At 46.1% G+C, this 23,987-nt stretch overlaps 1 protein-coding gene and 2 pseudogenes across 3 annotated transcripts; all 3 read left to right on the top strand.

Moving 5' to 3' along the window:
• The first annotated feature begins 742 nt into the window (after positions 1–742).
• Positions 743–15,718, top strand: LOC109943559 (argonaute 18 pseudogene; annotated as a pseudogene). The gene is made up of 5 exons (NR_163463.1): positions 743–1,025; positions 12,734–13,494; positions 14,689–14,754; positions 15,464–15,537; positions 15,624–15,718. The product of NR_163463.1 is annotated as an argonaute 18 pseudogene (transcript).
• Positions 15,719–17,118: 1,400 nt separating this feature from the next.
• LOC103644214 (LOC103650678-like pseudogene) lies at positions 17,119–19,608 on the top strand (annotated as a pseudogene). The gene is made up of 4 exons (XR_002266589.2): positions 17,119–17,242; positions 17,788–17,894; positions 18,050–18,819; positions 19,261–19,608. The product of XR_002266589.2 is annotated as a protein-like pseudogene (transcript).
• A 671-nt stretch (positions 19,609–20,279) lies between these two features.
• Positions 20,280–21,349, top strand: LOC103644215 (Rubredoxin-like superfamily protein). Its single transcript, XM_008667411.2, has one exon. It carries the CDS (start codon positions 20,559–20,561, stop codon positions 21,198–21,200), a length of 642 nt encoding a protein of 213 aa, XP_008665633.1. The 5' UTR covers positions 20,280–20,558; the 3' UTR covers positions 21,201–21,349.
• Positions 21,350–23,987: the final 2,638 nt, after the last annotated feature.

Genomic DNA, 23,987 nt, shown 5'->3' on the forward strand with positions numbered 1-23,987 from the left:
GATATATTCAAGGAAATGGTATCTTTGCGTGTATTTGAGAGGTACATGATAAGTGTAATGGTTTCACGTTGTCTGCAGATTTTGTTTGGATATTCACTAGATGAGTAATTTCACCATGGTTTAATTCTAACAGTTGCTCTTATTACATCCAAGACCGCCATGTTCTACTGTAATATTGTCTTGTGTCCTATCAAAGCAAAGAAATGTGTTGACATGCTTTGGTTGTTCTGTTGAAATAATATTCCCAGTATCATATATCCCCCTTCTATTTCTTCTGAGCAAAATGCTTACCAGTTTGAACTTAGTTTGGTGCTGATGTTCTTGTGATGACTGGACTACTCATCCGTTTTTTAGTTAATTCTGCTTTTTGCAGGATTTTTAGTGAACTCCTATACTGTGAGCACTGGACTACACATTATGTTTTTTTGCAGGATTACAAGTTCATTCTGTTTTTCAGGTAAGCAGCCAATTAAGGACAAAAATTCCAAAAAAAGTATTCTCTCTTCATTCTTGGAGTAAAAACTGAGAACCAGGTGGTTTGCTCTCATGAACCAAAACTGGTTAACTACTAATATTCATGTGCCGATACAAATATTCTCTGATTGCACCACAAATGTTGGGTCATTCACAATTCTGTTTCCACCTACGATATCTTGTACTAATGGTGCTTTTGTTGGTTTCTGTAAATTGGCTGGTGGACAGATAGTTGGCTATATTGCTGACAGATAGCTGGTTGCCAATTACCTGTTGATAAGGCGATTGAACTGTGGGGTTTTAGCAGGGAGTTTGAAGTCCTATTTGGTGCCAAGCTCCTAAACTGAGAAGGCACAGTAGGCACACAAGTAACTATTGTTTCTATGCTCCAAACTTAGATGTTCTAAGCTCTCCATGATTAGGAAATATCTATTGTTTCTGTGCACCAAATCCAAGTTGCAGGTACCTCCAAGTTTTTATTTAATGTTGTTAATCTACTTCAATATCGTCTAGCTACAAGTTGATGTGAACCTATGATTGTGTTATATAGGGCTTTGTCACACCCGGTTTTAGAAGGCAAACCGAATGCGAACCATGTACGTGCCAGGATCAGTTATTCACGTACACAGCAGCTACATAATATGGACATCATCACACAGTGCTCAAAATAGTATTAATAAGGGAAATAGTCGATTACATCATACGTCTGAGACGTCCATATAGTTCTTACAATAAATCAAAGTGCGGAAAAGAAACGTAGATAACGCGGCCTTCACAGGCAGCCGACTGGGGGTTGCCGCTAACCCACACCTAGAACTCGTCGTAATCTTGGAACTCCTGGAAGTCTCCTTCCACAGCTTCATCTTCGCCTGAGCAGTGGTTGCAATGCTGACAACCTGGGGGGGGGGGTTTGGTGTGTAGAGCAAGGGTGAGTACACATCAACATACTCAGCAAGTATCCTGTTTGGCTGTAGTGGACTAGCTTTATGTGGGGATAAGTCAAGCAGTTGCTTTTAGTTGGTCAGGTTATTACTTACTAGTAGAAAGCCAGGTTTTAACATTAACCCAAGTTATTAACCCAATGTATCCTTTCCAAACGGAAAGAATACCACTTACCAATACCATAATCATAACCAGAACCATCAATCTCATTGCCACCTGTACCAAAATATCTCTGATCAAGTATCACTAATCTCTGGAGCTCCCTTGGCCGCTCATAACCGTGAGCACGGCTGATATATCAGTTTCATAACACTCTGCAGAGGTTGTGCACTTTACCCACAAGCCGTGATTCCCTCTTGCCTCGGGCCGATCAAACCCTTAAACACTACCAAGGTGAATAGGCAGGGTTTCACTACGTAGCCTTTACAAAGATTCCCCGGGGCTGTAGCCACCCGTTAGGTTTCCTAAATGCACCGCACTCCTCCCCAAGGGGCGAACCCAAACTTGGCAGAGCGAGCCGCATACACCGAGCCCCATTGACGGCACGACGGCTAAGTGAACTACATCCCGGATCCTCTAATTATTCAGCTAAGGGCACCCCATTCCACCCTCATGGTTGCACTGTTTTCCCGGGCGGTCATCCATAGAACAGGTCCTTACGGAGAGGCACTCGAGAAACCGCTCGAGTCCCCTTGAAAACCACAAGTATAATCATAAAGAAGAACGGGAAAACAGCGTATCATAGATAATCACATCATGTTCATTGATTAGAGTTGAGCAATAGCATCAGACTAAGTAGTAATAATCCGACCCAAATAGGTAAACAAGGACATGGATAACAAAAGCTAGTCAATCCTTAGGTATAAATGTGTAATGCGGGAGGTGAATTAAAGAATGAATAGGACAGAGATAGGTCAAAGGACACTTGCCTCCACCAACCGACTGCTGCTCAGGGGCTTCTCCTGCGAATTCCTCGGGCTCTTCGACCGGATCGTTCTCTATGCGAGCGCAAACATACATACATCCATCCACATATTTAATACAAAAGAACAGTACACCATACAAGATAACAAATAAAGTGAATATGCACCAAGTATGACATTCGATAACGCATTTGTTATGGTTAGAAAGAAACGGGAAAGGTCTCGCAGGGGGTTAAATCTTATGCACTAATGACACAATTGGTTTTTAACAAAATAATTCTGTTATATATATTTATATATACTAATGGAAACCTAATCACTTTTAGTTGATCAACATTGCACAGGGTAAACAATTAACTACGTGAATCAATAACATAACGGAATTTTAAATTAAACTTCCTATTTTCCCATAGCATGAACAGTGATTAGCCTACTTAAAATACAGTAATTATGATCACAGAAAGTAAATAAAATAAAATAAAAAAAAACAGAGGGGGGGGGGGGGGGCGGTTGAACCGGCCCTAGGGGCGGTTGAACCGGCCCTAGGCGGGGCGCGCAGGGGCGGCCGAGCCGGGGCGGCTGAGCCGGCGGCGGGCGGCCGGGCTGGCAAGGGCGGGCGGCGCAGGGGGCGGCCGAGCCGGCCGAGCAGGGGGGCGGGGCGGCCGAGCCGCTGGGCGCGCAGGGGCGCGGGGCAGGGCGCGGGGCGGCCGAGCGGCCGAGCCGGGGGCGCGCTAGGGGGCCGGGGGCGCGGCCAAGGGGCCGAGCGGGCGGGGTGGGGCGGGCGGCCGAACCGGCCATGGGGCCGAGCGGCGAGGGGAAGGGGAGGGAGGAGAGGGGGAGGGAGGAGAGGGGGAGGGGCCTCACCGGGGACGGGGACGGGGCGGCCGAGCGGGGCGGCCGATCGGCGACGGGGAGGGGCGGCGGCCTAGGCAGGGGCGGCGGCTTAGGGAGAGAGAGGGAAAATGAGAGGGAGAGGGAGAGGGTTTTGGGAAAAAGGGAGATGGGGGGACGGCATGGGCCAATTGGGCCCAAAAGGGGGGGCGCCAGGGGCGGCTGGGCCGGCCGGGGTCGGCCCACGGCGCGGGAGAGAGAGAAAAAGAGGAGAGAGAAAGAGAGAGAAAAAGAAAGAAAAGATCTTCTCCTCATTTTCGAAATCCGATCTTTCTACATGCATGCATTTGCACTTTCAAAGCAATCAAAAGAAATGCAAGGTTCGGCATGGTGCATCAAACAACATAAGGTATTTAGGGTTTTTCCTACACGGGAGATCCAAACCGAATCCCGCTAAACTTTGAAAAAGGTCAAGGTTTAGCGAGGGGAAAAAGAAAAGGGAAAGGTAACGCCCGAATTTTGGCGAGTAAAGAAAAGAAAAAATTCAACTGCAAAATTCGGGGCGTTACAAACCTATCCCCCTTAAAAGAATCTCGCCCTCGAGATTCAGGGCTGGCTAGCAAAGAGCTCCGGGTACTTGGCCATCAGATCATCTTCACGCTCCCAGGTTGCTTCTTCCTCAGAGTGGTGACTCCATCTGACTTTGCACATTCTGACGGTCTTCCTTCGGGTGACTCTATCTGCAACCTCAAGGATCTGAGCTGGCTTCTCAACGTAGGTCAAGTCCTCCTGGACTTCAAGACCTTCCACTGGCAACTGCTCTTCTGGCACACGCAAACACTTCTTCAATTGAGACACATGAAAGACATCATGCACAGCAGACAAATTCTCTGGCAGGCTGAGCTGATAAGCCACTTCTCCACGCTTTGAGAGAATTTGATACGGACCAATGTAGCGGGGTGCCAGCTTGCCTTTGACTCCGAATCTTCTGACTCCTCTGATCGGTGACACTTTCAGATAGACAAAGTCTCCGACTTCGAAACTCAGCTCTCTTCTTCTTGTGTCTGCATAGCTTCGCTGCCTTGATTGCGCTATCTTCAGATTCTCTCGGACCATCTTGATGTTCTCTTCGGCTTCAAGCAAAATATCTGGCCCAAACACCTGCTTCTCTCCAGGCTGATCCCATTGCAACGGAGTTCTGCAACTCCTTCCATACAGCGCTTGAAATGGTGACATCTTCAAACTGGCCTGGTAACTGTTGTTATAGGAAAACTCTGCATAAGGCAATCGCTTGTCCCATCCGGACTGATCTTGCAACGCACAGGCTCTCAACATATCTTCAAGGATTTGATTGGTTCTTTCAGTCTGACCATCTGTCTGCGGGTGATAAGCTGAACTGAAATTCAGATGCGTGCCCAAGGCTTCATGCAACTGCTGCCAGAAATGAGAGGTGAACTGCGTTCCTCTGTCTGACACTATCTTCTTTGGCACACCATGAAGACAAACGATCCGAGACATATACAATTCTGCCAATACTGCACTGTTGTAGTTGGTCTTGACAGGTATGAAGTGGGCTGACTTGGTCAAGCGGTCCACTACTACCCAAATGGAATCGTAGCCGGCTCGAGTGCGAGGCAATCCGACTATGAAATCCATACCAATTTCATCCCATTTCCACTGAGGGATCTGCAACGGTTGCAACAATCCAGCTGGTCTCTGGTGCTCTGCCTTAATTCTTCGACAACTATCGCACTTAGCCACATGCTCTGCGATTTCCCTCTTCATTCCGTACCACCAGAATTTCTTCTTCAGATCCTGATACATCTTCTCACTGCCAGGGTGAATCGAATAAGCTGTCTCATGAGCTTCCTTAAGAATCAACTCCCGAATAGACTGGACATTGGGAACACATAAGCGGTCTTTGAACCATATCACGCCTTCTGCATCTTCTCGAAAATCTTTGCCTCTGCCATCTAGAATCAATCGCCGAATCTCACTGATCTTCTCATCATTTTTCTGCGCTTCTTTGATTTCGCGCTCCAAGGTAGGTTCCAATTCAACTGTGACTCCTCGCGAATTGTTCAGAAACCTGAGACTCAACCTGTCAAACTCTTTGGCCAACTCATAAGGCATCGGACGAGCAACCATCAGATTGACTTGACTTTTTCTGCTCAAAGCATCTGCCACTACGTTCGCTTTTCCTGGATGGTAATGAATCTCCAACTCATAGTCTTTGATCAATTCTAACCATCTTCGTTGCCTCATGTTCAATTCTGACTGAGTGAATATGTACTTCAGACTCTTGTGGTCTGTGTAAACATCACATTTCTGTCCATACAGATAGTGCCTCCATGTCTTCAGTGCGTGAACCACTGCTGCCAACTCTAGATCATGGATGGGGTAGTTCTTCTCATGAACCTTCAGCTGTCGGGACGAGTAAGCCACAACTCTTCCCTCTTGCATCAACACACATCCCAAACCTGTGTAACAAGCATCGCAATACACCGAGAAGGGCTTGTGCACATCAGGCAAGACTAGGACAGGCGCTGTTGTCAACTTCTCTTTCAGCGCTTCAAAGGCCTCTTGGCATTTCTGGGTCCACTTGAACTCAACCTTGTTGCCTAGCAACGCTGTCATTGGCTTCGCAATCTTCGAAAACCCTTCAATGAATCGCCGATAATATCCGGCCATTCCAATGAAGCTCTTGATTCCTCGAGCATCCGTTGGCGCTTTCCAGTTTAGAATGTCTGCCACTTTCTTCGGATCCACAGCCAATCCTTCTTTGTTGATTATGTGACCCAAGAACAGGACTTCACTGATCCAGAACTCACACTTGCTCAACTTTGCATACAACTGGTGCTCTCGCAATCTCTGCAATACCATCCTCAAATGATCTGCATGCTCTTCTTCACTTTGAGAATAAACCAGAATGTCATCAATGAATACCACCACGAACTTATCAAGATAATCCATGAATACACTGTTCATCAAGTTCATGAAGAATGCTGGCGCATTGGTCAAACCAAAAGACATCACTGTGAACTCATATAAACCATACTTGGTAATGAATGCCGTCTTCGGAATGTCCGAAGGTCGGATCCTGAGCTGATGATAACCTGACCTCAGATCGATCTTGGAGAACACACTGGCTCCTCTCAACTGGTCGAACAGATCTTCTATTCTGGGCAAAGGATACTTGTTCTTGATCGTGACTTCATTCAAAGCTCGATAATCGATACACATCCTCTTGGTGCCATCTTTCTTCTCCACAAACAAGACAGGGGCGGCCCAAGGCGAGGTGCTTGGCCGGATGTAACCTTTCTCTGACAGCTCATCAATCTGCTTCTTAAGCTCAACCAACTCTGGTCCAGATATTCTGTAAGCTCTCTTAGAGATGGGGGCGGTTCCAGGAAGAAGCTCTATAGCAAATTCAACTTTCCGCTCTGGTGGCATACCCGGTAAATCCTTTGGAAACACATCTGGGAATTCAGACACAACCTTGATACTCTCAATTGGGTCTGCTTCACTGCTATCGACAGCCATCTGATAACAACTTCCTTTCTTTGGCTCAGGTGGGACTAACTCGGTCACCACTTCCTCTCCTAGTGGGGACACCAACTTGATTGTCCTTTTATCACAACTGATAACTGCCTGATACTTATCTAACCAATTCATCCCTAGGATGACATCTATTCCCTGAGTACCCATTACTATAAGGTTGGCGGGAAACGCTATCCCCCTTATTTCCACACTTACATTTAAACAAATGCTATCAGCTCGAATTCTACCACCGGCTGAGTCAATTTGAATAGGGGTTGACATGGTAGTAATTGGAAGATTATGTGCTTCTACCCATGATGCAGTAATGAAAGAATGCGTTGCTCCAGTATCAAATAACACTTCTGCAATATGGGAGTCGACTGGGAACATACCTACTATCATGTCGGGGGTCTCCTGAACTGCTTCAGCCTCCAAGTGGTTCAGCCTTCCATGATTATAGCGCGGCTGAGGGCGATTGCCTGCTCCAGGCTGAGACACATTCTGCTTTGCTGGGGCATTGGGGCCTGACTGCTGCTGGGCTGCCTTCTTCGGACATTGCATCACCCAATGGCCTTGCTCTCCACAGTGGAAACATGCCCTGTTTCCAACCTGAGCTGGTGCTGCCTGACTGTTCTGCTGATTTGCTGGGGCAGGAAGACGAGGTGTCTGCTGATTCTGCCTCTGAAACTGACCTCCTCCTGACTGATTGCTCTGACGATTCTGGTACTGATGCTGAGGATACTGCCTTTGGAACTGCTGATACTGCTGACGCTGCTGATGCTGCTGAGGTGGACGCTGGTTCTGCCTGAACTGCTGAGGTTGATTGCCTGAGAAACGGGGACGGCTGCTGCTTCCAGGCTGGGGTCCACTGATCTTGCGCTTACGATCTTCCATCTCCTTACGCTTCCTTTCTGTCATGATTGCTCTGTCAATCAGGTGCTGGAATGTCGGGAAGGTGTGATTCATCAGCTGATACTGCAGAGGGTCAACCAAGCCTCTCAGGAAACGGTACTGTCGCTTGGCGTCGGTGTTGACATCTTCAGGAGCATAGCGAGACAATTGCAGAAACTTGTCCCGGTACTCACTGACAGACAATGGCCCTTGCTTGAGGGCCAGGAACTCCTCTTTCTTCACTGTCATCAGACCTGCAGGAACATGGTACTGACGAAAGCTACTTCTGAACTCTTCCCAGGTGATGGTGTCGGGGTTGGCATGGGTGGCGAGGTAAGACTCCCACCATGACTGGGCTGCTCCTCTCAACAGACGGGGACCATACAGAACTTTCTCCCTGTCATCGCACTGAGCGGTATGCAACTCCCGCTCCACAGTGCGCAGCCAATCTTCAGCATCCATGGGGTCAGAAGAATGAGCGAACGTTGGTGGATGACCTCTCATGAATTCAGCACGCTTGTCTCTGGGCATCTGAGGCATCTGAGGCTGAGGTGGTGCTTGCTGCTGCTGCTGCTGAATGGCGGCCAAAGTCTGACCGATGGCCTGAACTGCCTGAGTCTGCATCATAAACATCTGCTCAATCGACATCGGGGGCGGGGGTGGCAGCTGCTGCTGCTGGGGCGCCTCATCTTGCTGACCGGCTCGCTCCTGCTGAGCACGCCTTCCTCCTCTACGCCTGTTCTCTGACATCTGCAGAACGCAACCACACATCAGAACTGATCTGGCAAAGCTTGCAGCATAAGAAAAGAGTATAGAATTCTCCAACAGCACTGAACAGATGAGCATCTTCACTGATCTCCAACACAGACCACACAGCTTCTCAGATAAAGAGGAAAGTAGAATAAAGGTTTTCCCAACTATATAACTAACTTTATTGACATAGTATGTAAACCAAAATGCAGGGGATACCCACACTCTGGTGACAATCATTACAAAGATCCAAACCAAACATAGTTCATCATGACAAACATAAATGCACAGGATATAGCAAACTGCCCTGTCTAACTAAAACTAACTAAGACCGAGACTAACGCTAAGACTGAAGCTTCCATGTATATATTTCGTATTAATTACAAGATCCAACTCTAACGATCTATGGTTCTAGATTTATCTTGGTCTTGCAGTCGGGATTGCCATAAGGCTGGTGTCCACGCTGAGGTGAGCGGTACGGGTGCTGAGTCCCGACGGGAGCGGGGGAACCACCATCCAAGTGACGACGTTCCGCGCGCTCAGCCCGCAACTGGGCGATCTCAGCACGAGCCCTACTCAGCTCGTCTAATGCATGGTCCAGCTCCGTGTTTAGCACGGCGGCTAGGTTGACTGTGCTGCTCAACCTAGGATTGCCCTCACCGACAGGTGAGACAATCACGCCTCCTGTGCTGCCAGATGAACGGCGGGGGTAATACTTCAGGTCAAGGCCGTCAGCTGCCCCACCGAAAACCGAGCAGTAGTGCGAAAGCGCACGCCGTGCAGCATCTTGCATGGCTGCCTCAGCTGAGTCCCGCTCAGAGATAGAATAGTGCTCTGAGCAAGCCTCCGCTCCCTAGAGACTGTTCTCCGGGCAGCGCACCAAGCAAGTTGCCTCCCAGCGGTCCGGGTAGACCCCGCGACTGTGCTGGTAGACCACACAGCGATACTCGACAGACCAAGTATGTCGGTCAAATGCCCGACGTAGCAGGGTGTCGAGCGCATCGTGGAAGTGACACCCGCGAGCAGCGTCGCGAGTGATGGGTCGAGCAACCCATCCTTCCGGCTCAAGGTTAGCAGAGAAGTCGGTGTCGTGGCTCGAGCTGTCGTCGCCATCTCCGTCGTCTGGGTCTCCTCCAGCAGCTACTCCAGAAGCTGGGACGCCCAGTGGTGGTGCAGGGGGCGCCTCCAGAGGAAGCACAGGAGAGCAGCTCCTCACAGACTCTATCTCCTGGTGGAGCGAGAAGGAAGAGCTCTGCTGCTCCTGTCGTCGACGTTCCTGCTCCTCACGCAGGCGGTGGTGTAGTCTCTCCAAGTGGCTGGACTGTCCGGCCACAGGACGGCGAAGCGGACGCTCAGCAAGGCGGGAGGGTAAGAAGGGGATGACTGACTTTCGTGCAGTGTGTCTAAGTCGAGCCATCTACAAAAGACATCGCAAGCAAAAGGGTAAGAATAGAATTAATATGACCAGCAAGTAATGAATCATAAATAAATGAAGGATCAGAATAAAACATAATTTTCAGCAAGGTATAATATGTAGTAGAACATAGGTTTGGTCAGTAGGACCAACTTTTGAAGGGATATCAAAGTCAAGGCAGGGACAGAGGTCTATAATCCTTAGAACGACCATTCTACTCTAGGTTAGCGGTCCTACAGTCAGCACGGCTCTGATACCACTTATGTCACACCCGGTTTTAGAAGGCAAACCGAATGCGAACCATGTACGTGCCAGGATCAGTTATTCACGTACACAGCAGCTACATAATATGGACATCATCACACAGTGCTCAAAATAGTATTAATAAGGGAAATAGTCGATTACATCATACGTCTGAGACGTCCATATAGTTCTTACAATAAATCAAAGTGCGGAAAAGAAACGTAGATAACGCGGCCTTCACAGGCAGCCGACTGGGGGTTGCCGCTAACCCACACCTAGAACTCGTCGTAATCTTGGAACTCCTGGAAGTCTCCTTCCACAGCTTCATCTTCGCCTGAGCAGTGGTTGCAATGCTGACAACCTGGGGGGGGGGTTTGGTGTGTAGAGCAACGGTGAGTACACATCAACATACTCAGCAAGTATCCTGTTTGGCTGTAGTGGACTAGCTTTATGTGGGGATAAGTCAAGCAGTTGCTTTTAGTTGGTCAGGTTATTACTTACTAGTAGAAAGCCAGGTTTTAACATTAACCCAAGTTATTAACCCAATGTATCCTTTCCAAACGGAAAGAATACCACTTACCAATACCATAATCATAACCAGAACCATCAATCTCATTGCCACCTGTACCAAAATATCTCTGATCAAGTATCACTAATCTCTGGAGCTCCCTTGGCCGCTCATAACCGTGAGCACGGCTGATATATCAGTTTCATAACACTCTGCAGAGGTTGTGCACTTTACCCACAAGCCGTGATTCCCTCTTGCCTCGGGCCGATCAAACCCTTAAACACTACCAAGGTGAATAGGCAGGGTTTCACTACGTAGCCTTTACAAAGATTCCCCGGGGCTGTAGCCACCCGTTAGGTTTCCTAAATGCACCGCACTCCTCCCCAAGGGGCGAACCCAAACTTGGCAGAGCGAGCCGCATACACCGAGCCCCATTGACGGCACGACGGCTAAGTGAACTACATCCCGGATCCTCTAATTATTCAGCTAAGGGCACCCCATTCCACCCTCATGGTTGCACTGTTTTCCCGGGCGGTCATCCATAGAACAGGTCCTTACGGAGAGGCACTCGAGAAACCGCTCGAGTCCCCTTGAAAACCACAAGTATAATCATAAAGAAGAACGGGAAAACAGCGTATCATAGATAATCACATCATGTTCATTGATTAGAGTTGAGCAATAGCATCAGACTAAGTAGTAATAATCCGACCCAAATAGGTAAACAAGGACATGGATAACAAAAGCTAGTCAATCCTTAGGTATAAATGTGTAATGCGGGAGGTGAATTAAAGAATGAATAGGACAGAGATAGGTCAAAGGACACTTGCCTCCACCAACCGACTGCTGCTCAGGGGCTTCTCCTGCGAATTCCTCGGGCTCTTCGACCGGATCGTTCTCTATGCGAGCGCAAACATACATACATCCATCCACATATTTAATACAAAAGAACAGTACACCATACAAGATAACAAATAAAGTGAATATGCACCAAGTATGACATTCGATAACGCATTTGTTATGGTTAGAAAGAAACGGGAAAGGTCTCGCAGGGGGTTAAATCTTATGCACTAATGACACAATTGGTTTTTAACAAAATAATTCTGTTATATATATTTATATATACTAATGGAAACCTAATCACTTTTAGTTGATCAACATTGCACAGGGTAAACAATTAACTACGTGAATCAATAACATAACGGAATTTTAAATTAAACTTCCTATTTTCCCATAGCATGAACAGTGATTAGCCTACTTAAAATACAGTAATTATGATCACAGAAAGTAAATAAAATAAAATAAAAAAAAACAGAGGGGGGGGGGCGGTTGAACCGGCCCTAGGGGCGGTTGAACCGGCCCTAGGCGGGGCGCGCAGGGGCGGCCGAGCCGGGGCGGCTGAGCCGGCAGCGGGCGGCCGGGCTGGCAAGGGCGGGCGGCGCAGGGGGCGGCCGAGCCGGCCGAGCAGGGGGGCGGGGCGGCCGAGCCGCTGGGCGCGCAGGGGCGCGGGGCAGGGCGCGGGGCGGCCGAGCGGCCGAGCCGGGGGCGCGCTGGGGGGCCGGGGGCGCGGCCAAGGGGCCGAGCGGGCGGGGTGGGGCGGGCGGCCGAACCGGCCATGGGGCCGAGCGGCGAGGGGAAGGGGAGGGAGGAGAGGGGGAGGGAGGAGAGGGGGAGGGGCCTCACCGGGGACGGGGACGGGGCGGCCGAGCGGGGCGGCCGATCGGCGACGGGGAGGGGCGGCGGCCTAGGCAGGGGCGGCGGCTTAGGGAGAGAGAGGGAAAATGAGAGGGAGAGGGAGAGGGTTTTGGGAAAAAGGGAGATGGGGGGACGGCATGGGCCAATTGGGCCCAAAAGGGGGGGCGCCAGGGGCGGCTGGGCCGGCCGGGGTCGGCCCACGGCGCGGGAGAGAGAGAAAAAGAGGAGAGAGAAAGAGAGAGAAAAAGAAAGAAAAGATCTTCTCCTCATTTTCGAAATCCGATCTTTCTACATGCATGCATTTGCACTTTCAAAGCAATCAAAAGAAATGCAAGGTTCGGCATGGTGCATCAAACAACATAAGGTATTTAGGGTTTTTCCTACACGGGAGATCCAAACCGAATCCCGCTAAACTTTGAAAAAGGTCAAGGTTTAGCGAGGGGAAAAAGAAAAGGGAAAGGTAACGCCCGAATTTTGGCGAGTAAAGAAAAGAAAAATTCAACTGCAAAATTCGGGGCGTTACAGGCTTCAATCCTAGCATTGGTCACGTGTTATGACAGTGTGGTCGAGCATGAGATTTGAACCACTAATTGTGTTATGTCGAGCTTGTATAAGCTATCCTTTATTATCTATCCTTATTATCTTCAGATACATGTGATCAGCGATCATCTATAGAGTAATTTGAACTCTATGTGCTGTAGACTTTTTACTCATAACCTCCACATTCCTAAACTTATGTTTTTTAAGTTTGAGATGATGATGTGCTTATGTGAAGTTAATGCTGACAACAATACTATTGGATGGTAAGCTAAGATATTTCATTTTCAACTAATATCATATAGATACTTGGTTAATTGAGAATTAGTCGGTTGTGTATTGCACAACTAAGAAGCATACAAGTGTTTATGCCTCTGATATGTTTGTCACCTTTTACTGGTCTAGAATCGATGAAAACATTAGCTTTCTTAGCCATAAGAGTTTTTTGTGCTTCCTTCTATATCACTATTTGTTGGGAACTTTGCGCTTTTAACTATGGTGGAGCAATATGGGCATGTCGGCGCTACAGAAAGTTGTAGCAGCGGTAGTCCACGATGTCAACGCTGAGGGCTGGGATCGAGGATTGGAGGGGTGAGAGGCGGGCCCGACGACGGTGGGGGTGGGCGTGGGCGTGGAGGAGTGTTCGGTGCTGCGGGAGGTGGTGGTGGCAGCGTAGTCCATGGCCATGATGATGTGTCTCCAGCTTGAGAAGGCCGAGGTCCAAATGGAGCTCCACCAGTTCCACTGAGGTCAGTTTCATTCATTTCATGCAGTCGAGTGCCACTATGTAATACCTATGTTCATTTTCTAACTGAGGTTCTAGCATATTTAATTAGAATGTTTTTGTTGCATGTTTCATTGTTTTTTGTTTCTCTAAAGATTCTGGGCGCCTCCACGGCGCCGGTAAACATAGATAAGTGGATAAAACAACAAGCTATTTGGATAAAAAGCAGGGGACAGAGTTAGAGGTCGGTCATGCTAATTCCTTTTTTTCCTTGGAATTGTTAAAATAAGGGTAGGAGAAATATTTTTCTGGAACTCAAAGAAACAAAAACTTCTAAATAGTACCAAGAACTATGCTCTTCAGCCCAAAGCCAGGTGTTATTCACGAAAATAGTGGCAACAATATCTTTTAGTCCTCTATAGAAGATGGAGGAGTTGGCTTTTGAGTTGGTGTAGGCTTCTCAACTGATTTTGTAATTGTTTGATTTACTACTTTTGTAATTGTTTGATTTACTACTTTGAATGCCAGCAACGACATCTTTTAGTCTCTCTACAGAAACAGAGGAGTTGGCTTTTGAACTGGTGTAGGCCTCTCAACTGATTTTGGAGCTTCCACACTGCCAAAGAGATAGTTTAAGGAACTCTGACCAATATATTTAATATGACAAAATATCATCGTAACACTAATATTCACTATGAGATGCTAACAACAAAGTGAAGTTTTACGGACAAATAAAAGAGCACGAATGGAACTTCTTTGGTTGTTTTAAGCGTGCATGCTGTCTTTGGTACTTTATTATTGTGTTGCGTGCTGCTTGAGCTTTTTAGTTCCTCCAGGGATAACGGTGGTCCAGCATTTGAAACTGATTTTGCAGACCAATTGAAAAACTTCAGTAAGATGGGTCATGGTGTTAGCAGTGGGGGTGGTTAGAGTTCCTTAGGCTATCTCTTCTATGACATATAGAATACAAAAAATCTTTGTTGTACATGCATTCAAGCATTCAAGTTTTTGTAGTGTGCATATTAACTCAATATCTTCAAATGAGTAGTATTCAATCCAAAGAAGCAGCATTGGTTGTTATGAAAAGAAAGTGACCCTGGAATACACCGCCACAATATTACAGTTTTATGAACCCATATATTGCAGTTACAATGTTATTGCAGGCTTGATTTGATCAGTTTATATTTTTTCTTAATTGCATTGTGTTGCTGGACAACAGTTTTGCTTAAGTCTTCTGGATGGCACACTCCTGTCGTACCACAAATCAGAACCAATGCGTCAATAGGTAAGCATTATTTATTTGCTTAAATCTTTTAAGCGTGGAGAATAAAATTATGGCCAGTTGCCTGGAAACTCTGATGATTTACACTTAAAAAGTATGAAAATATAAAATGACTTATATTCAATTTGGAGGGTGTGATAGGTCTAAAGCCTCCAACAGGACACAGGAACAGAGTATCACACAAGAGCACAAGTGTTTTGGTGGCTAGGATGACTTAACCTTTTCTGGTTTTCTCTTCTATTAATAAATATAGCTAATGTGAGCTACAAATCAGGCTGTGATGGCCCCTAATAAATGCAGAATATTACCCAACTAATCAGCCTATTATTACCTATTACTCCATGCTGAAATTTAGCTAAAGTAAATATTATGAACCTAGACACTAACATGCACCTGGACACGATTATTTCCAACTGGGTGTACCTTGGTTCTACTTAGTGAAAACGCTCTACTTTGTTTCTATTCTTACTTTTAGGTGATGGCGAAGGAGGAAATGCTTCATAGTAGATTTTGAGCATAGATTTATAACATTACCATATCAATGGTTATAAAATCAACGCTATCTTTAAAAAACACTTTCTACATAATTCAGTTGGTGTTATTTTTTGCCAATACGCGGACAAGAGTGGGAATATTCGAGCTGGTTAGGGATGCAGGCGCATTTGCTGTTTTTTTTACAATGCTTTTGCTGAAACGTTTATGGAATTTGCAGGCACCGTAGTTGATAATAATATCTGCCACCCAACAGAATTTGATTTCTTCCTGTGCATCCATGCTGGGGCCAAGGTATGTGTGTAGCATGTTACAACTAATTCAGTCATTTTTCCCCCAAATGAGGAATCTGAAGATTATAGCTGCTCGTGGAATTGCAGGGAACAAGCCGTCCTACGCATTACCATGTGCTACGAGATGACAACAAGTTCACCGCAGATGCTCTGCAGTCTCTAACATATAACTTGTGCTACATGTAAGCATGCCCTTCCCTTCCTTATGTTACTACTGTAGGCGTTCACACCCACATGGTTCTGCCGCGCCTCCGCATCCGCCCCACATCCGCCCGCGGTCGCACCTCGCCCTGCATCCTGTCGGCAGCCCCGCCGCCCTCCCGCAGCCCACCGCCCTCCCACGCTCCATCCCTCCATCCATCCACCGGCAGTCGTCTCGGCAAAGAAGTCAGTCCACTTACAGATGTAGCCCCATCACATGCCAGTAATTAAATAACTAGCAGATAGTAGTATTAATCAGTGGATGGTCTAATATTAATCAGCTTATATATATATATATTGGGTATTGTAGGTAAATGGTACTTACTTCCTAACGTTAATACATTAATCAGCTTATACAGATAAATGAAACAGTGAGCCTCTTTGACCGCCTTACATCTGCTAAACCAGTTCTCCAGTCTTGGTGTTTCCAAAGGATCCCATGATCCTCCTCATGCAAACAAACACAGTTCTCAATTGTCTCCACACCACCAGTGAAGTTTGTGAAATGTGCATCAAAATATTTTATGTAGCCCAAGCACCCTCTTGTAGAAATCCTTGCATTATAAAGAAATATAGCTTTTCAATGACCATTTCACCTTTTTTGTATCCACCATTTCTACATTTCACAAGTTCCAGTGAATAGGTGATAGTTGTGATTTTAAGGTGGTTGAAAATGAAGGTAGGAGAAGGGGCACATGAATCTGAATGATGCATACTTAAGTGGCACTTTTGTCTCTATCAGATTTTCTCCCTGTTTATTTGATGCTTGCCTTTGTTTCATTGTTTTATATTTGAGCTATGATTCTTTTAGTGCAAAACTTGCTTTTTTTAATCATCTATATTTGGTGGTGATATCTGCAGGATAGGCTTCAAGAGAGGCTAAGAAAGTCTAAGTGTTTAGGACTTGAAGAGGCTGCAAAGAACAAAGGTTTTGACCTTGGTAACGGTGAGTTATTTTATTAATGTTTTTATGCCAACAACTTTAGCTTTTGTACACTAGCACTGTTATCTTAATCATCTATATTTGGTGGTGATATCTGATCCAATCCTTCACTCATTGCAAACTGTTGAGGAGGAATAACTATTTGGCAGATGCACTCATTGCAAACTGTTGAGGAGGAATAACTATTTGGCAGATGCAGACATGCAGTAGCTTCACACTTGGTTCATCGGACAACAGTTCTTTGAACTGAGTAGAGTGGAAGGAAACTGAACCTAACACCCATCCATGACCCAGCTTACATATAGGCAAGTTTTATAACATAGCCTGCTTCAAATATAACTTTTGAGCTTGAGTTACGTATGCTTTCAGTCACTACTCTTCAACTATGCTGGTTCAGTCACTACTCTTTAGAACTGAGGTTTGTCTTCCTATAATAGGTGGTTTTACTGGGTTCTGCATCAGATCCTCGCATACAAGGTGACTTCACAAATTTAGCCAATAAGTTGTATAGCCGAGTGAAGCTATGTTTGACCTATGCTACGACGAGCCACCATCACATTTGGTTAGTTTTATCTAATACGAGTTGGGTGCATATTTCCATTTCTGTAACCATTTCCTTTGAATCTGGTTTCTAATGGATTTTCCACAGATTTAAGATTTCCTGATAGAAAATTGTGCCTTGCATCTTAATGAAAAGAATGGTGCATCTGTTTTTTTTTCTGCTAACACATGAGCTATCAAGTTCATTTTTAAGATGATAGTACTACACAAGGTTGAAATGCTAAAGTATATATGGCATCTGTTCCAGTTTATAAAGGCAGTAACTTTGATGTAGTGTCACTTTTCAGTTTTGTGCTATAATAACTATTACTTATACATACCCACCCAAAAAAATCTTTGTGCCTGTTTCTGTTTGACCCTCCATCATGACAAAAAAAAATTGGTTTGATTAAGGTAATGTGATGAATGCATGATTGGATGCTTTATGGAAGCATACTATTTAACACCAATGATTGGTTCTGCTCATTATCTATTGTTATTTTGTTAAAAAAGTCTTCTGGTACCCATTTTTTCTAGCTACCTGGTTATGATTCTCTCCATTTGCAGCAACATGCTAAAGAGCAAAATGACACCAAACTAATGGAAAATGTAATCCATGTTCTATCAAGATATTTCTTACCGCTGCAACCAGGCACAACTGACATAGTCTTCAGGTATCTCATTGTATGTTCTCAGTTAGTTATATTAATGATGTTTACTATAGGTTTAGTTTGTTGTTTTTATATTACTGTAGACCATGATCTAGCCTCTATAAAATTTATTTTAGTAATTCATTGCATCATATTACTCCTATCTTTTTGCAATATAGTCGATGCCATGCAGACGGACATGGAGGTTGTGTTCGAGGTGCTGAAGAGCCTAGAGGACGTTGAGGAGCTGGACCCCGAGTGGCTGCATGATCCTCACAAGCTGCACACGTGCGTGGAGAAGGACACCTCCTTGTCGGACTCGTGCGGCGTCGACCCATTCGGGCTGGTGGTGATGGCGCCCGAAGGCATGCAGAGCAGGAGCAGATCACCGTATTCTTCAGGGAGTGACCAGGATCTCAGCTTCTCGATCTATGCTTCTTTGTGATTTCTCTTCTAATTTGTCTACCTCCTTTTTCTGCCCGCAGATTGGAGCAAGAGCAAGGTGGTCAGATCTAGATCGAAAGTCAGTGAGACGAAAGCCGTTTTTACCTCATTGGTCAAGCAACACTATTCACTCTTTGATGCAACATGGGAAGCTTTATTTCCTGAAGCACTAGCTGGGAAGTCAGTGAGACGAAAGCTCATGAGGGCAGGTCCAAGGGCACTGATCTTCCCAGCACCTGCAAACGCTACCTCAGCAACCATGCGCCTCTTGAAGATCACCTGGGCAGAGCTGGCACTGTTTGCAACATCTGCCTTCACTTCATTGACATGACCGTATTGGCTAAAGATCTTGATAAGGTCACACTTTGTAGGATAAATGCATGGTCTGCTGAAGTGCAGCACCAGATTTTCTCTCTGCTGAAGACCACATGCTGCTACAGAGAGCTGCCATAGCATTTCTCCACAGATGCAAGCCCAACCATTCTGTTCTTCCAATAAAATACTGGTAGTATCCTTTTTTCCCCTATGTACATATAAACCATACTTCATATGATGGGTCAAATTTTATCAGACTCATTCTATTAAATCCTTTACTGCTAGACATCGCTCACGATGACGCAGCAACTACAGTGCAATGTTTTTATGCTTTCCTATAGAGGGCATGCTATTTCTTACTTCTATTATATTTATGCCATTCAAACTTGTAGCTCTCAATATTTTGTGGGTTTAAATGTTCTTGTTTTCTTTATAGGAAATTTGGATCCATACCATTAAAAGATCACCACTTTGGATCCATACCATTACTATCTCACTTACATGTGGGTCCACATGAGTCAATGACATGTGGGGTCCATGGTATATATCTAAAGTTTGGATCTTTTAATGGTATAGATCCAATTGTTCCTTTCTTTATTTGTGATACATCTAAATCTGATTTTCTTTGTAGGTATGGTGAGAGTGATGGTTATCCTTCTCAGAAAGGGAGAGATCAAGAAAGATGAGATATAAATTCATATGCTACCAGAACAAGAAAGATGAGAGCGGTTGGTGGCCGAGACTCCTAAAAAAGGACCTATGTTCTTGAAGGTTGACTGGACAAATGGTATGACGAGGATGTCGAAGATGTTGGATGTTAGAATTTCACTTTTGGTTGATTATGTTTTTTCTTATGCACCTGACAAATCTAGATATGCAACTAGACATGCTTTATTCTTGTTCCTGTTTTGTTTTCCTTATGTATTAATTCCTTAACTTGTAATGCACATGATGTTTTCCTTATGTATTAATTCCTTAACTTTTAAAGCACATGATGAAGGCTGGTTGTCAGGTAAGTTCTCTTAAACTTTGGTAAGCTTACCTACTATCGCTATGGATCTTTTGAATCAATTACAAGGTAATTCATTTAAAAATCGTAGTAACACCTGTACCTAAATATCATATATAAAAGTCTGTATGGTACTGATGGTTGCAATGTAGTGGTGAAACAACTAGATTAAAATAACAATTTATGTATGAATAGGATCACAAATGTATTAAGAAACCTTTTCTCATAACAGTACCGTGGTATTATGTGTTTCCGTTGCAACGCACGGGCACTCACCTATTATATTCTATATGTAGTATCTTATTCCAAGAGATTCTCTAATAAAAAAAGTTAGCTTGGCTAGCCGGAATGACTAGCTAAAGTTGGCTATAGAGAGTACTAATTTGAAGAGTCGGATAGTTTAACGAGTTAGATAGCTAATCTGTTCGAGAGTTATTTTGCTGTTAAATAATTATTTTTTTTCTTCCGTATCAGTATATTAGTCCTATTCTTGCAAGTTAAAAACAATAAAAAACCGCTTTACCATAGGTGAGGTGTGCCAACGAGCCCGCATCAGCTTTTGGCCAGATCAGTACGCCGTGCGCTAGCTGCATACTCCTACCGGTGATGCCGTATGGTGCGACCGGATGATGATATTGTGATGTGCCACGCTCGCTTTCGTCGAGTGGAAGATGACGACGCGCCCGCGGTGGCGGTGTGTGGATGCGCAGACTCCCGGCATATCAAAATCCGCACTCCCCATTGGCCGGCCTCATATCCCCTTATCCGCTTCGCCACCCGCGGTCTCGCCCACCACCCGCTCCGGCCGGCTCTTGCGCTAGCTGCATGCTCGCGCCGCCCTCCTCTCCATCATCCAGTGCTCTCTCCTCTTGCGATTCGCTCGCTCGATCCTAGCTTCCCTTCCCAGAAGCGCAGCGCCCATGGCCATGGCCATGGGGCACCGCCAGTCGGGCAGCTGCGCAAAGGTGAGGCCCGGCGGCATCGGCATCGGCATTGGCATGGGCATGGTGTCCAAGCAGCACCAAAGAACACCGCCGCCGTCCTCTTACTGTCTACACCTCCACCACATCCTCTACCTTAGACCTGTCGCCAGCAGCCACCACTTGACGCGCCACTCCGTCGACGTCACCAAAGACGACAAGCCGCTTGAGCCGCTGCCGCCGGCGGCTGCAGAGACAGAGAGCACGCAGCAGCAGGAGGACGAGGATGGCGGGCCAAAGCTGGACCCGAGGCGGTTCGAGGAGAAGTTCGCGGTGCTGAACACGGGGGTCCACGAGTGCCAGTCCTGCGGGTACCGCTACGACCAGGCGGCGGGGGACCCGTCGTACCCAGTGCCGCCGGGCCTCCCCTTCGCGCAGCTGCCCGATGACTGGCGGTGCCCCACCTGCGGCGCCGCGCAGTCCTTCTTCGAGAGCAAGAGCGTGGAGATCGCCGGGTTCGCGCAGAACCAGCAGTTCGGGCTGGGCGGCAACTCCCTCACCTCCGGCCAGAAGGGCCTGCTCATCTACGGTAGCCTCCTCATCGGCTTCCTCTTCTTCATCTCCGGCTACTTCCTGCAATGATGACGCCAACAACGACTCTTTCTGATCTGATCTTCTTTCCGTTTGTGTGAATAGAATACTTCGTCCGTGCATGTACTCCTCCCCACTCCCAGGGAACAACATTCATCATCAATCGACTATAAACTCTTGGTTTTAGATTTTTTTGATTTGATGCGGTGATCGTTAAGTTCACAGGAACACCGAGCGCATATCCCCTCCATGATTGTAATATGTGGGCAACAAAACTACAAACTAGACACAAAGCATGTCATAGGCAGAGTGGTAGAGGAGAGTACGCGTGGTGCACACATATCTTATCCACCCATGGCCTGGCCTCCATCTGTGTTCCTCATGCCCGTGGCCATCACCAACCGCCTGTGCTATTTTTAGTGGCGGTTTCTTAAGAAAACCGCCACTAGAAATCGTATTTCCAGAGGCGGTTCCTTAAGAAAATCGTCAGTGGCGATTTTCTTAAGGAACCGCCAGTACAAATCGATTTCTAGTGGCGGTTTTCTTAAGGAATCGCCACTAGATATCATTTTTATCCTTAATTTTTCGAGTTTTTGAAACGACCTCGTATGATGAAACCACCAAAATAAAAGTTGTAGATCTCTGAAAGTTATAAAACTTTATAGTTGACAACTTTTTTTTTGAAATCATTTCGTCTCTCAAAAATTGTATCTAAATTTGTCAAATTTAAAATTCAAATTTTGCAAACGACCTCGGATGAAAAAAGTGTCAAAATGAAAGTTGTATAACTTCAAAAATTATTCAAGTTTGTAGTTTACAACTTTTTTATTTGAATTCGTTTACGGTCTCAAACAAGCAATTTACACTCATTTGGTTGTAATATGTGGGCAACAAAACTACAAACTAGACACAAAGCATGTCATAGGCAGAGTGGTAGAGGAGGGTACGCGTGGTGCACACATATCTTATCCACCCATGCCTGGCCTCCATCTGTGTTCCTGATGCCCGTGGCCATCACAGGAACACCGAGCGCATATCCCCTCCATGGATTCCTGCTTCCCTCTCCTTCCCTAGGCCAGCTCCTAGCTTTCTTCCCTAGCTAGGGCATATACCGTTTCTATCGAGGAGGAGTCCAGAGAGAGAGAGAGAGAGTGAGAGCACCTAGAGGGGGGGGGGGTGAATAGGTGATCCTGTAAAACTTGAACTTAATGCCACAAAAACTTAGTTAAGCGTTAGCACAGTAATGCCAAGTGGCTAGAGAAGAGTCTTAGCGAAACACAATAACCACAAGAGAATCAACACAGATAGACACAGTGGTTTATCCTGTGGTTCGGCCAAGTACAACACTTGCCTACTTCCACGTTGTGGCGTCCCAACGGACGAGGGTTGCAATCAACCCCTCTCAAGCGGTCCAAAGACCGACTTGAATACCACGGTGTTTTGCTTTTCTTTTCTATATCCCGTTCGCGAGGAATCTCCACAACTTGGAGCATCTCGCCCTTACACTTTGATGTTCACAAAGAAGCACGGAGTAAGGGAGGGATGAGCAACTCACACAAGACACAAAGATCACAGCAAATACGCACACACAAGACCCAGACTTGAGCTCAAGAGACTATCACAAGTTTCACACTAGAACGGAGCTCAAATCACTAAGAATGTCGAACAAGTGCGCAAGAATGGAGTGTGAGTGATCAACAATGCTCAAAGGATGCTTGGTTTACTCCTCCATGTGCCTAGGGGCCCCTTTTATAGCCCCAAGACAGCTAGGAGCCGTTGAGAGCATTTCAAGAAGGCAATTCTTGCCTTCTGTCGCCTGGCGCACCGGACACTGTCCGGTGCACCACCGGACACTGTCCGATGCGGATTTCCTTCCTTATTTGGCGAAGCCGACCATTGGCAGACTTGGAGCCGTTGGCGCATCGGACACTGTCCGGTGCACACCGGACATGCACACCGGACACTGTCCGGTGCACACCGGACAGTCCGGTGCCCCCTACTAGTCGTTGGCTTGACCACGTGTCCCGCGCGGATCGCGCGGCCGACCGTTGGCTCACCGGACAGTCCGGTGAATTTTAGCCGTACGCCGTTAATTACTTCCCGAGAGCAGCAAGTTTGCCTTAGTCTGCCTGGCGCACCGGACACTGTCCGGTGCACCACCGGACAGTCCGGTGCACCACCGGACAGTCCGGTGCAACCAGACTGAGCAGACTTTGGCTGAACAAAGCCATCTCTTTTCCAATTTGATTTCTCCTGTTTCCAGCACTTAGACACAATACATCAGTCCATAAAACAATGTACTAAGTCTAGAAACATACCTTTTGACTTGATTTGCACTTTGTCCACCACTTTGCATAGATCTACACTTAGGCACTTGTGTTGGACACTAAATCACCAAAATACATAGAAATGGCCCAAAGGCACAATTCCCTTTCAATCTCCCCCTTTTTGGTGATTTATGCCAACACAACATAAAGCAAGTAGAACGAGTGCAAAATCAATTCAAATAAGAAACTCAAAATTGTTTTGATTCAAATTTGACATATATGGATCACTCTTTGCCACCACTTGGTTTGTTTTTGCAAATCAAACTCAATTTCCTATCTCTAAGTCAAACACACATGTTGAACCATAATGAGAGCTGTTTCACGAGAAATTGATCAAGGATTCAAAAACTCCCCCTTTTTCCCATGATTAAGCCTTCTCCCTACAAGAGACCAACTTTTGACAAAAGAGACAACAAGAGAGTTTTGACAAATCAAGAAGCTCTATTCTACTATTTTCAAAATTTCTCAAGTGGTAGCTGATCCATGTATTGCTTTGGCCTTATTTTCTCCC

This window comes from Zea mays, chromosome 1 (genome assembly GCF_902167145.1).
Source record: "Zea mays cultivar B73 chromosome 1, Zm-B73-REFERENCE-NAM-5.0, whole genome shotgun sequence".
NCBI classification, from domain to species: domain Eukaryota; kingdom Viridiplantae; phylum Streptophyta; class Magnoliopsida; order Poales; family Poaceae; genus Zea; species Zea mays.